This window comes from Canis lupus, chromosome 36 (genome assembly GCF_011100685.1).
Source record: "Canis lupus familiaris isolate Mischka breed German Shepherd chromosome 36, alternate assembly UU_Cfam_GSD_1.0, whole genome shotgun sequence".
Taxonomy (NCBI): domain Eukaryota; kingdom Metazoa; phylum Chordata; class Mammalia; order Carnivora; family Canidae; genus Canis; species Canis lupus.
This window is the reverse complement of record NC_049257.1, coordinates 10,343,591-10,359,602: the sequence shown is the minus strand read 5'-3', so window position 1 is coordinate 10,359,602 and position 16,012 is coordinate 10,343,591. Positions and strand designations below refer to the sequence as shown.

The window sequence follows — 16,012 nt, the reverse complement described above, 5'->3', positions numbered from 1 at the left end:
GAGGAAGCCACCCAGGCGCCATCAGCTGTTCTTTTAATAGCTCCTCAATTTCTCCCCATTTAGTCAACAAAACTCAAAATCCTAAGTACTTAATATCATCTCCTGTGAACTTTTAACACAATAAAGTTAGCTTTAGCAAGCTTAAATAGTATGACAAAAATAAATGACAGTTTGATTTATTCTTTTAAAAAGTGATTTATCCATTCATCGTTTCTTTAGGGATCTCAATATACACAGTTGATGTGGGAAACAAAAGCAGAAGGAAATGTAGATAAAATTAATTGACCTTCTAACCTGCAGCCATTGACAAATACTTGAAGCAGGCTGGACATAATGTTCCTCCAGGAAACTTCCCACAGTCTTAATGTTAATGCCTTGCTAGAGGGAAAAAAAAACACTTTAATTTGACAATAGCAAGGCCTCCAGTATCCTGTGAGTCTTCTTTAGCATATGAAAATTCTTTTGGAACTCCCCTCATCTTTTTACTTCCCCCAACCCCAAAGCATATAATGGGTTGTCTCTCACTGTCCTGGGGCAGCAGCTCATTCTGTCCTTGGGTCCTGTCCTCATGGTTTGATAAAGCCACCTTCTTGCACTGAAGATGTCTCAAGAATTCTTTCTTGGCTCTTGACTCCTGACCCCAACAACAGTACTGCAAAAACTACATCACAGTTACTGACTTTGACATCTAGTTTAAGGTGTTAAAGACTTTATCTGTATATTGTCTTTTCCTATAAAATAGTACCTTTGGATATGCCATCTATTTTTTTTTTTAATTTTTATTTATTTATGATAGTCACAGAGAGAGAGAGAGAGAGGCAGAGACATAGGCAGAGGGAGAAGCAGGCTCCATGCACCGGGAGCCTGATGTGGGATTCGATCCCCGGTCTCCAGGATCGCGCCCTGGGCCAAAGGCAGGCGCCAAACCACTGCGCCACCCAGGGATCCCTGGATATGCCATCTAGCATGATTGGTTGTTTTTACAAGAGAAATTTGAAAAATATTTTGATTTAACATTCAAATTTTTACTTTTATTTTTATAGTTATTCTAATAACATTAATACATTATGAGTAATTAGAATAACTTTTTTAAAAAAGATTTTGTTTATTTGAGAGAGAGAGTGCACAGGTTGGGGAAGGGGCAGAGGGAGAGGGAAAGGTAGAGGGAGAAATATATTCCCTGCTGAGCAGGGAGCCTGTCTCTGGGCTGGATCCCAGGATCCTGAGATCAGGACCTGAGCTGAAGGCAGATGCTTAACCCAATGAGCCATCCAGGCACCCCAGTAATTAGAATAAATTTAATCTAATATTAAAATAACTGAAAATAATGTTATATTCCTTAAATAATTTAAAAATAGTTCCTGAGACTCAGGTAAGCCAATGTACTGTGTTCCCTGCTAAAAATGTGCAGCCTTAAGCACTACTCATCCACTATTTGTGTCCTTGGGAAATCCTCTAATAAATTTGGGCTGTCTTTTATTCATCTTTAAAATAAGAATAATTATGTCTTCTCTTTGCCTTATAAGCATGTCACAAGAATTAATTATATCTTTAAAATATATAGAGCTCTTTACAACTTACAATAAATATAACAACTATCAAATGTATTATCACCACAACATTACTAAGAGATTTTCTTTTTATGGCTTGCTGGGAGGTACCATGTGCTGTAGTTTGCATTGTTAATAAAATCTCTTTTATAGAATTTTAAGATCTTTTATTTTTCATCATGTTTTCTTGCTTCATATTTCTAAGGAATATTTTTATTAAAAAAAGAAGGTTGTAATTTGGATCTGGCTACAACTACTATTCTCGCTAAATAACACAGCTCTCAAAAACAAAGATTATTAGATTTAGGAGGCACCTAAAACATTGGTGCCTTCACTCAGGGCTGTATCATCTCTATAACATGCCTAATAAATTGATATCTAACCCCAATTTTACCTTTACCCAGGGGCCATTTCACAAAGCAATGGGTTGGATTGCATTTTCAAAATTTGGAAATAAACATGCAGTGGAGAACCACAAAGCCAAAAGTTGGTTATTGAAGTCTTATAAAATCAACATGTCTCTGGGAAAATTAGCAAGAATAAAAGATGGAAGACATAAATAAACATGTTTGGAATGAAAAAAAAAGTGACACAATCGATATCAGAAATCAAGGAAGAAGGAAATGTAGATAAAATTGAATGTCTTTATAACTTGCAACCCATTGGCAAATACTTGAGGCAAGCAGCATATAGTGTTCCTCCAGGAAACTCCCAACTGTCCTAATGTTGGTGGCCTGCTTCCAGAGCTTGGTAACTAGAATCAATAGATTCAAAGGTTTCCATTGTAAACAGCTACCTTGTTTCCAGTTTCTTATGAAGTTATGATTATGAAATATAGTTATTTTATTTTCTAAAACATGCTACTATATAACAATCCTTTGCAGCAGCATCTGTAAACTCCTTAACTGTTCAGATCCTATTCCTGTGTCAGCATTTAGTTAGCTATGTGCCTTTTAAAAAGAATTAGGATACCTTTAGGGTAGAATTGCCAGATAAAAGACAGGATGCCAGTTAAATTTGACTTTCAGATAAACAACAAATAATTATTTTGCATAACGAAATATTGCATGGGGGCATACTCATGCCAAAAATTATTCACTGTTATCTGAAATTCAAATTTAACTTGGCATCCTGTTTTATTTTCTCTTTTTGGAGGAGATAAACCAATTTTATTGGCCATCATTATGTTATACAAATATCTAGGAATAACAGATTTGTAGAGAGGAAATAAATGAATAGTAAATAAGAGGGCAAAGGAAATAGTTTAAGTTTGGATTACTTTCTGGGATATCAGGCTGAAAGCCATCTCCAAGCACATGTGTAACTGATTTCGGGGTAGGTCTGTTCCCAGGCCAAAGCCTGCCATACATTTAAGATGTTCAATGTCTTGTCTGCTCTACTGGCTCTTGACAAAACTTTTGGGATCTTTGAGAAAATTAATGTATTCTTGGTGCTTCAGGGCTGTGCTGAGCATCACCAACTCTTCTGCAATAGTGTTAGCCACCCCTCAGCCGGCCAGGAAATCCATCAGGTGGTCATAGAAGGCCGGGTCCATGGAATTGGTGTTGAGCATTCTTTCACACAGACTCACCAATGGACTGAACGCTCATTTCCCTGATGGAGAAAATTCTCCTCCTCTTCTTGCCTAACCTCATCTTCTGGTTAGTGACAGTCCAGTCAGTACCAGGGTCTTCTTGCCACCCTTCTTTATAACTTCAACCACAAAATTAAGAGTGGAGGTCAATCCAGGCTCTGGTTCCCCAACTTTGGGCTCCTCCTTCCCATCAACTGTTGGCAGGATGCTATTGGGGATGTTTAAAGTGGCAGTGATCTTTTCTCCAGCAACTTTCTGCAGTAATTTAGCTTCTGTCCCATTCACTTCCAGCTCCCAACCTCCAGACATCTTGGGAAGGGACTTATGCTTCCGTATCTTTTTTTCCTCCTTAACTTCATCATTTAGGAATTCAAAATTTTGTCCTCCTAGAAGTGCAGGGTGCCACAGCTGCACCCGGCCCATGTACACACCGAGCAGTCCAAAGGGCCACATGCATGGCCAGGGCAGTGGGGTGGGTGTGGCACAGAGTCCAGGCATGGCCAAGCCCAGCATGTGGGGCACATAGCACAGCAGCTGACAAGTGCAGGCGTGAAGAGCCACCTAGGCTCAAGGATCCGATCCGTGAGCCTCCAAAAGTGTCGTCCCTGGGTGTTTTTATTTACTAAATCTGACAGTTTTCCAATAAATGTAATGATGGCTCTTTCTCAGATTTAACATTGTATTATTCCTTCTGTGACAGATTTTTTAATAGAGTACAATTGTTTTTTTTTTTTTTTTTAAGATTTTATTTATTTATTCATGAGGGACACAGAGAGAGAGAGAGAGAGAGAGGCAGAGACACAGGTAGAGGGAGAAGCAGGCTCCATGCAGGGAGCCCGACACAGGACTTGATCCCCGGTCTCCAGGATCATGCCCTGGGCTGAAGGCGGCGCTAAACTGCTGAGCCACCCGGACTGCCCAGTACAATTGTTTTTATTCATTATTCAAATCTTGCAACATAGAATATCATACCAATTTATCACTGTCTTATTTTTATTTTTTAAAATTTTATTTATTTATTCATGAGAGAGACAGAGACATTGGCAGAGGGAGAAGCAGGCTCCCGGTGGGAAGCCTGATATGGGATTTGATTCTGGGACCCTGGGATCACCTCCTGAGCCAAAGGTAGATGCTCAACCGCTGAGCCACCCAGGCATCCCTACCACTTTCTTACTGATAAAAAAACTAAAAGATATGAAATTATTTTCCAAACTTTCCTTCAGATAAAGGGCTTATGAATTCCCACTAACAAAACTATAATTGTAAAATGACTAGCTTCATTGAACTGCCTTGACTTTGAAATTTAAAGACATGCTAATGGTGAAATAATAGATAATTTATTGTTTTTTTCCTGTTAGAATTCTACAGCTATTGTCATTTGAAGCACAGAACTAATAAATGAAAGGATTGTATCCCAAAACTACCATTAGCATGTTCTACTAACTTACTTTTTAAAAAGATTTTATTTATCCATTCATGAGAAAGAGAGAGAGAGAGAGAGAGAGAGGCAGAGAGAGAAGCTGGCTCCACGCAGGGAGCCCAACATGGGACTCGATCCTGGGTCTCCAGGATCAGGACCTGGGCTGAAGGCGGCGCTAAACCACTGAGCCACCCGCGCTGCCTCTAACTTACTTTTTAAATTCTTCAACTTCCTTTAACATTTATATATATATATATATATATATATATATATTTTAAAAAGTGAGATATTTCAGAAAGAATTAGAAGGAAGTTCTTGGGTGTTGAAATAGTCTTAGCAATAGCTCAGCTTGTTCTATAGCATTGACAGATTGCAAAATTTATAACATGCACAAGAATCATGCCTGGAGCTATGAGGCAATACTTAATCCAAATCAAAATATATAAAAAGTAGCCTCACGTTTGCCTGGTGTAAAACAATGTTTTAGTAACATTCCAAATAAAAGGTAATGGATTGTCATAAGTAGTTTCCATGCAGTCAGGGAATTCAGAGGTTAAAACTGATACGGTTATATATCACTCCTTTTGTACCCTCACAAAGACCATCTTAATTCCACTTTCATGTTTTTATTCCAAAGGTAACTATACACTTAGTATATCCTCAGATCTCTGTATGAGAATATTTGTTCTAGGTGACCAAAGTTATCCACCTTATTGATTACAACAAAAAACTGTAAGGATCTAGAAAATATATACCAACTGAAATTTATACAGTAGTTCCCATAAATATAAAATCATATAAAAACACACCAAAGAAAATCACCTCACACAAATAATCTCCTACCTAAGTATCTTGTGATGTCTGATAAATGCTATGTACCCAGAAGGAAATATTTTCCTCAAAAGTAATCTGCAAAGCTCCTTCTACTACTTTTTTCAAGTATCTTTTTTTTTTTTTAAGATTTTATTTATTTATTCATAAGAGAGACAGAGAGAGGTAGAGTAGCCTCCCTGGGGAACGGGGCGGGGGGGGGGGGGGGAGCCCGATGCCAGGACCTGGGACCCAATCCCAGAACGCCCAGTGTCACACCCTGAGCTGTGAGATATCTGCTCAAACACTAAGCCACCCAGGTGTCCCTTCCAGTACCTTTTTTTTTTTTTTTTTTTTACTTTTTTAATTTTTATTTATTTATGATAGTCACACAGAGAGAGAGAGAAGCAGAGACATAAGCAGAGGGAGAAGCAGGCTCCATGCACCGGGAGCCCGACGTGGGATTCGATTCCGGGTCTCCAGGATCGCGCCCTGGGCCAAAGGCAGGCGCTAAACCGCTGCGCCACCCAGGGATCCCTTCCAGTACCTTTTTAATCAGACTTAGACTTGTATGGTCTGAATGATGCTTGAGTACCCTTGATGTGCTAGACATTCTATTCAGTCTGTGAACAAAACAGGCATTATTTTTTCCATTTACATATAAAAAGACTCAAAGTTGACACCCTCACATATACACAATTAGTTTATAGTTCCACCCTTTTCTGCTTTTCTATCACATTTTTCCATTTCTACCACAGTCACCAGGGCAAAATAATTAAAATAGCCACTAATTAATGACCAAAAAATCAAAAACACTATGCCTGATATGTGCTAGATATAGTAATTTCTATTACTTTATTTTTTATTTATTATTATTTTTTAAAAATTTGCTTTCGTTGAAATTCGACTTGCCAACATATATTATAACACCCAGTGCTCATCCGACCAAGTGTCTATTACTTTAGCTGGACTTTTGGTGGTGTGCTTTTTCCATCATACCATCCATACTCCAAATATATAGTTTGTGAGTTATTTTCCTTGACTGGCTGCCTTTTATATTCTCAGGTAGTTTGTTTTTCCTTATAAGTAGCGGGGCGGGGGGGGGGGGGGGTGGGTATGTAGTGTAATTAAGTTAGGTCAAGGGTAGCTCACGCCAGAATGCATCTGAATTTCTAATCATCTTTAAATTTTTGTGTTTCTTTCTGACCTTCATATTTCTTGGATGAGAATGGAAACATCCACAATTTCAAAGTCTCCCCAAACCAAAGTAGGTCTTCTGGGACAAGGCAAGGCAGGCTTAGGTAGCCAGTACCTTTGGCCTAGGATTCAGAGATGGGAAAGGATATTCAGCATGATATTTATATAGTAACATTAGTTTTCTGTGCACTAATCTTTTATCCTTGCAGCAAGGTAACTATAATGTTACTAAAAATAATAAAACAAAAAAATAGCTTTTGTTCCTGGTTTTGCCACTTCACTAGCATTGAGTCCTCAGGCAAGTCATTTGCTTCAATTCCTGGAACTGTAAAATACAGACATGAGTGTTTATCTGCGCAAACTCTTAAAGGGCTCAAACTAGACTCAGTGAATGAAAGCACTTTGCAAGGTGTTATAACATGAAGTTTTGTTAGTAATAGTCTGTATAAATAAATTCAATAGTTTTTATTTTTATTTATTTTTAAAGATTTTATTTATTTATTTATTCATGAGAGAGAGAGAGAGAGAGAGGCAGAGACAGGACCACACCTTCAGCCAAAGGCAGATGTTTAATCTGTGAGCCATCCAAGTATCCCAATTCAATAGTTTGTAATGCAATGAGCTTGATTACTCAATGCAGATGGAGAGAAAAAGAACTCAGACTCATTACAGAGATAAGGAAATTGAAGATTCAATAGTTGAATGACTTGACCAAGGTCATCACAGGTACAAGAAGCTAGAAGTCCTCAGATTGAAGCAGGAAGACTTCTGTTCTACAGACCAGCCCTAACCAAGACGCAGGTGGTTCCCATTCTTTAAGAAAACGTTTCCATCACCCTTACTGGATATTTATTTTGCCTTCACTGGATGCTTATTCTTCCTCAGAAACAGTAAGTCTCCTAATGTTACCCAGATAGTGAGTGACCAAGCCAGGGATGTGAACCCAAATCTGTCTGGCTCCAGAGCCTGAGCTCTTAACTGCTGTGGTACTTAGTTAACCACACACATGCTCAGCCTCCCAAGAGAAAAGGCAGAGGAGTTGAATGAGGAGCCCTGGCAAAATGAAATATGCTGAGACTTGTTAGGTCTTATGTCTGTAAAGCCAGAGTCAGTGGCTGCCTCACTCAAAGTTTTACACTTTGAGATGTATGAAAACTGACAAGTAGTTAAGGGCTTCCCAAGCTCCTTAAGGAAGAAAAGTAGCTCCCATCTATAGTAACAATTCAACAGGCAATATTTAAACGCTAAATACAAATATTTAATTATATCAAATAGATATAATTTGAATTTACTTTTTGGTCTTTAGCCTGTTTTTTGGTTTTGTTTCTAAGAAAAGAAAACATCCATATAAGAACGGTGTTTAAAATGTAAATCACACACAAAAAAAAAATGTAAATCACAAGGTTACTTTTAACAGAGCTGATACTTTAAGGACATAAAAGGGCTCATCATTTTGCAATGAGTAAGGCAATTATTGCCAACGAATAACAGAATTATAGAATCCAGAAATAGAAATTAATTTTGATGAAAGGACATCATAGAGGGAATAAGAAAAGAGATTTTAGATAACTTGTCGATATATCAGAATCTGCAGCTTGGAATTTGGATGGGCACGGAAAACTCTGCCTCCTGCATGGCTATAGTACGAAATACTTTACATGTCTGCATGCCCATGCATGTTTCCAGAGGCCTCACCTCTATCCTGGAATGTGTGCATGTTAATAAGAGCCTTCACTTAGAAATGTATATGATAATATAGAAATATAGTACCATTTATATAAGAGGTATAGCATACAAAACTCAGGCATTTCTTCTTTTGATAATTAGGTTTGCAATAATGTGTAATTTTATCTATTGGAAGAGAGATAAGGGATCCTACAATGATTATTGACCAATTTTTTCTAGATGTTCACTTGATTGAATCCCACAAAAATATTTTTGATGAACCCAGTTGTCTGATAGTCCCTCCAGGGCAGAGGCAGTATCTTTGCCATCTTTGTTTCTCTAACCCAATGTTAGGTTTTTACAAATATTCAATAAATACTCCCTTTATACAGAATTTAATTCATAAATATATAATCTACTTGGAAATTCTTTTTTAAAAAAGATTTTTATTTATTTATTCATGAGAGACACAGAGGAAGGGGCAGAGACATAGGCAGAGGGAGAAGCAGGCTCCTTGCTGGGAGCATGTTGTGGGACTCGATCCCAGGACTCTGGGATCACGACCTGAGCTAAAGGCAGATGCTCAACCACTGAGCCATCCAGGTATCCCTCTACTTGGAAATTCTATGCTAAGAAAATATACAGTGATTTTCTAGGTTTTAAAATATAAAATATAAGTTAAAAACTCATTAAATTTGACAAGAAATCATTTATTTCAGTACTTTTAGTCTCTAGTATAAATGACCCCCCAAAAGATAAATGGTATAACGTGATAATTCCAAACAAAAGGCCATGAAAAGCTCAATTTACATTGTTATTCTATAAATAGTACTGCTATTATTTTCTTCAAACTCTGATATAAGCAAAAGTTAAACTTGATAGAGAAAAAAATGGATTTACTGATATTTTAGAAATGTTATAGCCAACTATGACTTCTTTCTTCTGTTTAACAGTATAAATAAAACTATGAAAAATGTAAGATCTTCCACATTCAAATACCCTCTAAAATCATGTGTGATCTACAATACTTAAGGAGGAAGTAATGTATTAAGCACTGGGTGGTTGACTCAGGTCAGCATCTTGGGGTTGTGGGATTAAGTTCCACACTGGGCTCCCTTCCCAGTGGGGAGTCTGCTTCTCCCTCTGCCCATCACCCTTTTCCTGTTCTCTCGCCCATTCTCAAATAAATAAATAAATAAAATCTTTATTTATTTTTTTTATAAATTTTTATTTATTTATGATAGTCTCACAGAGAGAGAGAGAGAGAAGCAGAGACACAGGCAGAGGGAGAAGCAGGCTCCATGCACCGGGAGCCCGACGTGGGATTCGATCCCGGGTCTCCAGGATCACGCCCTGTGCCAAAGGCAGGCGCCAAACCGCTGCGCCACCCAGGGATCCCAAGTAAAATCTTTAATATATATAGTCATTATATTACCATTTCATTTGAGTGTTATTTCTTTTTTTTTGAGTGTTATTTATTTCACATAGCATACATTTATGAGTATTCTTTACACATAAAAATGGCTATGATTACCATGGTTATTAAAAACTACATAAACAATACAAACTTTAGTTATTGTATTTGCTTTTAATTTTTTGTTTTGTTTTAAGTAAGCTCTCTATACCCAATGTGGGGCTTCAACTCATGACTCTGAGGTCAAGAGTTGCATGGTCCATTGACTGAGCCAGCCAGGTATCCCTGTTTTGCTTTTTAAACATTTTTTTAATTTTAATTTTTATTTTTTTTTTGTTGTTTATTAAGAGAAACTATTCCATAACCCAGTGTTCATGTTTCATAGCTCAGGAACACAGGACAGTTAAGTGACAAGCTTTAATAAAATGCAACCCAAAGAAATTCTTTATATTCCAAATTCATTTTGCACTCTGAAAGATACCAGCCTTCTTCATTTCCTCAAAATCTTTCATGGAATCATAATTTCTGTAGAAATCTGCATATTCCTTCTTTCTTGGTTAGGCCACAGCAAACTTATAGAAAAAACCCCCAGGGATACTGCGAAGGCCCCAACGTTATGAAATCGCAGATGCTTGGCCAGAAGGCCTCGCATCTGAGGTTTCATCAAAGTACTTGAAGTCATGGTAGTTATTCTCCTTAACACCTACCTCAAACCCAACGTCCTTGCTAACAGAAATGGATGGCCCCTGTTTTGCTTTTATTTTATTTTTTATTTTTTTAAGATTTTATTTATTTATTCATGAGAGAGAGAGAGAGAGAGAGAGGAGAGAGGCAGAGACACAGGCAGAGGGAGAAGCAGGCTCCATGCAGGGAGCCCGATGTGGGACTTGATCCCAGGACTCCAGGATCACGCCCTGGGCTGAAGGCGGCGCCAAACCGCTGAGCCACCCGGATTGCCCTGTTTTGCTTTTAAATAAACGTAACAAACAATTGCTCTGGAAGTAATTTCAATGGACAAAACTACTAAGTTTTATTATAATTACATACATTAGATATTAGATAAACATGCAATCATTTAAAAAACTTTAAATCATTTTAAAAAAAAGATTTTATTTATTTATTCATGAGAGACGCAGATGGACAGGCAGAGACACAGGCAGAGGGAGAAGCAGGCTCCTTGCAGGGAACTTGATTCAGAACTTGATCCCAGGACCTTGGGATTATGACTGGAGCTTAAGGCAGACACTCAACCACTGAGCCACCCAGGTGTCCCAAAACTTTATCATTTTTCACATATTCCTGCAAAGATTTCTGTCTTAAATGCAAAGAGAAAAAAGTTTTCCCTCAAATAAAAAGATCAAGAAAATTTTTTCATGAAATAGTTCTATCTGTATTAAAGAAACTACAATATTTCAACAAAAATATATCTATTAAATTATTTTTACCTATGAAACAATTACCGGGCAGTTTGAAAGTAGAAGGTAATAAAATGATAAATAAGAGAGGAAGGAAAAGCAGATATGCCAACCACAAAGACAGAGACAGCAGTGACGAAATAGAAACCTGTCTTAAATTCCTGGAAAGAAAAAGGCATTTGGGTACTTCAGGTTAAAGCTCTCTCATGGAATGTTTATATGGATGACACTGACTTCAACAAAATTTTTTATGTTTTTATTTTATTTTTTTTTAATGATTTTATTTGGGACTCCCGGGTGGCTCAGCCGTTGAGCGTCTGCCTTTGGCTCAGGGCATGATCCCAGTTGGGGGTTCGAGTCCCACATCGGGCTCCCTGTGAGAAGTCTGCTTCTCCCTCTATGTCTCTGCTTCTCTGTGTCTCTCATGAATAAATAAATAAAAATCTTTAAAAAAATAAAAAAAAGATTTTATTTGAGAGAGAGTGCACAGAGGGAGAGTGAGAGAGTAGACTCCCTACTGATTGGAGAGCACAACATCATGCAAGGCTCCATACCAGAACCCTGAGGTCATGACCTGAACCAAAGGCAGATGCTTAACCAACTGGGCCACCCACGCACTCCAACACCTTTTATGTTTTAAGTTATGTAGGAATACTCTGTAAATTATAAGAACACTATAAGAAGATAAAATAATAACAAACTATTATGTATGTATGATTTTTTTTTGTTTGTTTTAAATAACTCTCTTCAGTGGCACTTATACTTGTTTAAAAACATACTTAAATAGGGACGCCTGGGTGGCTTAGCGGTTGAGCATCTATCTGCCTTTGGCTCAGGGTGTGATCCTGTCCCAGGATCAAGTCCCACATTGGGCTCCCTGCATGGAGCCTGCTTCTCCCTCTGTCTCTGCCTCCCCCTCTCTGTGACTCTCATGAATAAATAAAAATCTTAAAAAAATTAAATATCACAAAATTTTTCATTGTCCCAAATAGTTTACAAAATATTCAAATTCCAATTCTATTTTTAAAAAAGATTTTATTTATTTATTCATGAGAGGCACAGACATAGGCAGAGGGAGAAGCAGGCCCCATGCAGGAAGCCCAACGTGGAACTCGATCCCAGAACTCTGGGATCACACCGTGGGTGGAAGGCAGATGCTCAACGGCTGAGCCACCCAGGCCTCCCTAATTCTATTTTTCTTTTTCTTTTTTCTTTTTTTTAAATTTTTATTTATTTATGATAGTCACACAGAGAGAGAGAGAGAGAGGCAGAGACACAGGCCGAGGGAGAAGCAGGCTCCATGCACCGGGAGCCCGATGTGGGATTCGATCCCGGGTCTCCAGGATCGCGCCCTGGGCCAAAGGCAGGCGCTAAACCGCTGCGCCACCCAGGGTTCCCACAATTCTATTTTTCTAACAATTTTTGCATTGCTCTTTTTATAGTGTCTGCTTTTTATACAGGCACATATATGCTTTATTAAGTATGTTAAGTCTTTTTCCCTTTTAATAGTCTCCAAGCAAATATCTGAAACCTAAATTATTCAAAGAGATATATAGCTAAAGGGATCTTCTTTCTACCTGGTGATTTTGAAACTAACCCCATCAGGTAGCTAACCACATGGAGAATAAGTCTCTCTCAGAAGGGACAAACTCACTATCTGTTTCATTTAAAATGGTCTACCAGTTCTTTTGAATAGGCCTTTTGAAAAATCCTATCCTCATTTAAGGTCCCACTTGCCTCTTAAAATTCCCCCGGGGGGAATGGAGTCTTAAATGATTTCTTCACTCCTTTATTCATTCCACAGATATTTGCAAAGAGCCTGTGGTGTTCCGGACAATCCTTTCAGGACACATTAAGAGAAGCACCCTTAAGTTCACAACCCCCCACACCAGTTACTGTGTAACTGAAAACTGAAAATATCATGGGGCCTGGCCCCACGTAACAGAATTTCCTGGGGCTAAGAAAGGGAAGGGCTAATTCTACCCATGTAGTCAGTAAGGTCTTTCAGAAGAGAAAATACCTAAGTACATGCATTAAAAATGGTTGGATGGAATGAAGGAGGGGAGATTTCCAAACACAGAGAAATCAACCCAAATCTTGGAAACCTGGGTAATTTTGCAATAATTCAGCATAACCAGAGGGGAGGATTGGGAGGAGGTAGTTACAGCAACTGTGATTCCTGTTTCGGTAATGAACTCTGTAACTAGCAGACTCTAGGGGGGTATAGGTTAGGAACATATGAGAGGCACATCAGATCCAGCCTATTGATGATATGGAGAGTTGTCAAACACAATCATACCTAAAGAAGGCTAAGTAATGCTTGGAAATCCAGGATACTTCAGTCCTGTGCCCTTGCATCTTAATATTCACTTCCATGGTTGCAACAGCAAGGAAAGAGGGCATAGAGTCAAGTGCTGGCCCTTGAGTGATTCCACCAGGAAATGAAATGTTTCATGTTTGCTCACATTTACTAAAACAAATTATATTCTATACCTAATTTCAGTGGGGTGGAGAATGTAATCCTCCCCTACGCCTAAAACTAGGAGGACAGGAAAAATTGGTGATCATTGAAAACGCCTTCAGCAGTGAGGAAACATTATGAAAATGCTTTATGTTTCAGGTTAGACTAATGGAGTCAATATTTATCAGCATGTCATAAATTAAGATTGAGACTAATTAAAGTATTCTGTTGATTTTGTGACTGAAAGTCAATAGACTTTAGTTTCACTGTTACTCAACGCTTGCGTTATTGTCTGTGCAAGCAACTGTAAGTCCTTTAGAGGCATGATTAATTCATGAAATTGTTTAACCTTAGTTTAAAGAATAAAAGCCAGATACATTTAATTGAATTAATATTTAAATTAGGTAAAATGTTAAAATGCAACTTTTTCTGATAGTGTTTCACTACCTAAATAAACCACTCCCCCCCCTTTTCATATGGAAAGATACATTGAAAGGAATGTCCTATGCACAGAAAGGAATACATAGTAATGACTGCCCATAATAGAGAAATAGCAAATTGCTGGGTATTTAGTATGCTAATTTCAGCAATCTTTTTGATTAGCTACAATGCTGAAATATGAAGGAGCATTCACTCAAGCATTGATTTTACATAGCAGTTTAATTTTTGCCAGCTGTCAAAGGTTAGCCTATCAGTAGGGTGAAGCGGCTAACACAGATTCCTTTGCTTGATGCTAATTTTGCAGCAGAGGCCTCCTTTATGACGCTCTTTCACCTAGTCTGTGCAATAGTTTTTTTGTTTTTGTTTTTGAAACATCTTTATTCTTAAACTGTAGTTTAATTTCTTAATTTCACGTTATTTTTTCCGAAAGCAAGCTTTTGGAGCCATCAAAAATGACTTGCACTTTACAATGGACGCTTACAACAGGCAAGACACGCAAATGTACCTGTTGGTCAGGTGCGGAGAACCAGCTAGAGAGCGTGCACGTGAGGACGGAGACGCACAGACCAGCCCGCGGCCGTGGGCCCTTTATTCCTGTACCGTTTCCAAGAGGTGCAGAAAAATCTAAGTTTGTTCTTAGTTAAGAGGTGGTCTTCAGCGTCTTCCAGCCCTCCTGTCACAGCTGTGGCCTGTTTAAAAAGAAGGCAAAGAACTCTGCGTCTGAGGGCAGGGCAAGCTCAAACCTGCCACCGATTAGAAAAATCACAGTGTCGCAGGTGCGCTTTTAACCGAATAGCAAGCTTAGAGGTCAAGTTGGGGAAGGGAAGGGGAAAAAAAAAAAAGAAAGAAAAGCAGGCAAGCCAGGCGCCCCGGCGGCGGAAGGTCGAGCCGGGGCGGCGCTCGGCGGGTTTGCAGCGCTCTCGGCGGCAGCCGGGCCCGCGGGCCTCCCGCAGGTACCTCCCTCCTCCCCACCTGTCGCTCGCGGCCCGGAGCTGGGGTGCCGCCCCCGCCGCCCCGCCGCCCCCAGCCGGGGGAGGGGGAGTCCTCCTCGGCCCCCGCCCCCGCCCCCGCCCCCCGCGGTCCCGGCTCGCTGCCCCTCGCGCTCCGAGGCCGCCCAGCCGCGCCGGCACTTCTGGAGGGCTGCCCGGCGGAGGTGGCGGCGAGCCCGGGAGCTCGGGCCGCGGCATGGGGCAGGGTGAGCGCGGGAGGGCCGGCGGCGGGGAGGGAGGGCCGGAGGGAGGGCCGCGGAGGGAGGGCCGCCGCCTCCGCCTCGCCTCGCCTCGCCTCGCCTCGCCTCCGCCCGGGCCCCGCTCCGAGGCCTCCCCGCGGCGGGAAGGCGGGTCGGCGCCGGGAGCTCCGGGGCCTGCGGTCGGCGCGGACCGCCCGGAGCCCGCGAGCCCCGCTCCCCCCCCCACCCCCCCGCTCCGGGGCGGCCCCTCGGGTCTCGGCCCCACGGGGCGGGGGCTGCAGCGCCGCCTTCCGCCGCCGGGACCTGGGGCGGGGGCGGCCGCCGCGACCTCGGAGCCTCGGGCCGCAGGTGGCGGGCGGCGGGGGCCGGGGCCGGGGCTCGGGGCTCGGGGCTCGGGGCTCGGGGCTCTCGGCTCTCGCCCGCCGCCGGCCCCGCTCAGGCCTCGGGCAGCCGCGCGTCCCGCCCTGAGCAGCGGCCTCTCCGCCCGCAGGAGCCACGCGCCGCCTGGGAGCCGCAGCCCGCGCAGCGCCCCGCGGGGCCATGGAGCGCTCGGCCCGGAGCGCGCAGGACGCCGCCGCGGGGTAAGCTGCCCGGGGGACGGGTACCCGCCTGACCCACCACCTGCGGGGGGCGCGGGTACCTGCCTGCCGGACCCGCGAGAGGGCCGCCGGGGGGGGGGGGCGGGGGGAGCGGGTACCTGCCGGATTCACCACCTGGGGGGGCGCGTGTACCTGCCTGACCCACCACCTGGGGGGGGCGCGTGTACCTGCCTGACCCACCACCTGGGGGGCGCGTGTACCTGCCGGATTCACCACCTGGGGGGGCGCGTGTACCTGCCTGACCTACCCGCTGGGGG

The 16,012-nt window shown here is 41.6% G+C and overlaps 1 protein-coding gene, 1 long non-coding RNA gene and 1 pseudogene across 9 annotated transcripts in view; 1 reads left to right on the top strand and 2 right to left on the bottom strand.

Annotated features, from left to right (window-relative positions):
- LOC102152220 overlaps nt 1-14,931 on the bottom strand; it is a 77,452-nt gene extending 62,521 nt beyond the window's left edge. Inside the window, exon 1 of the long non-coding RNA XR_005384630.1 lies at nt 14,473-14,931. This is a non-coding gene — a long non-coding RNA (uncharacterized LOC102152220). The remainder of the gene's footprint in view (nt 1-14,472) is intronic.
- Nucleotides 2,947-3,693, bottom strand: LOC102152148 (annotated as a pseudogene).
- A 717-nt stretch (nt 14,932-15,648) lies between the features above and the next one.
- COBLL1 (cordon-bleu WH2 repeat protein like 1) overlaps nt 15,649-16,012 on the top strand; it is a 158,898-nt gene continuing 158,534 nt past the window's right edge. For all 8 annotated transcript variants that reach the window (XM_038584684.1, XM_038584683.1, XM_038584685.1 and 5 more), the window contains exon 1: nt 15,649-15,737. In XM_038584684.1, the coding sequence (XP_038440612.1) occupies nt 15,697-15,737 (41 nt within the window). In that variant the 5' untranslated portion in view covers nt 15,649-15,696. The remainder of the gene's footprint in view (nt 15,738-16,012) is intronic.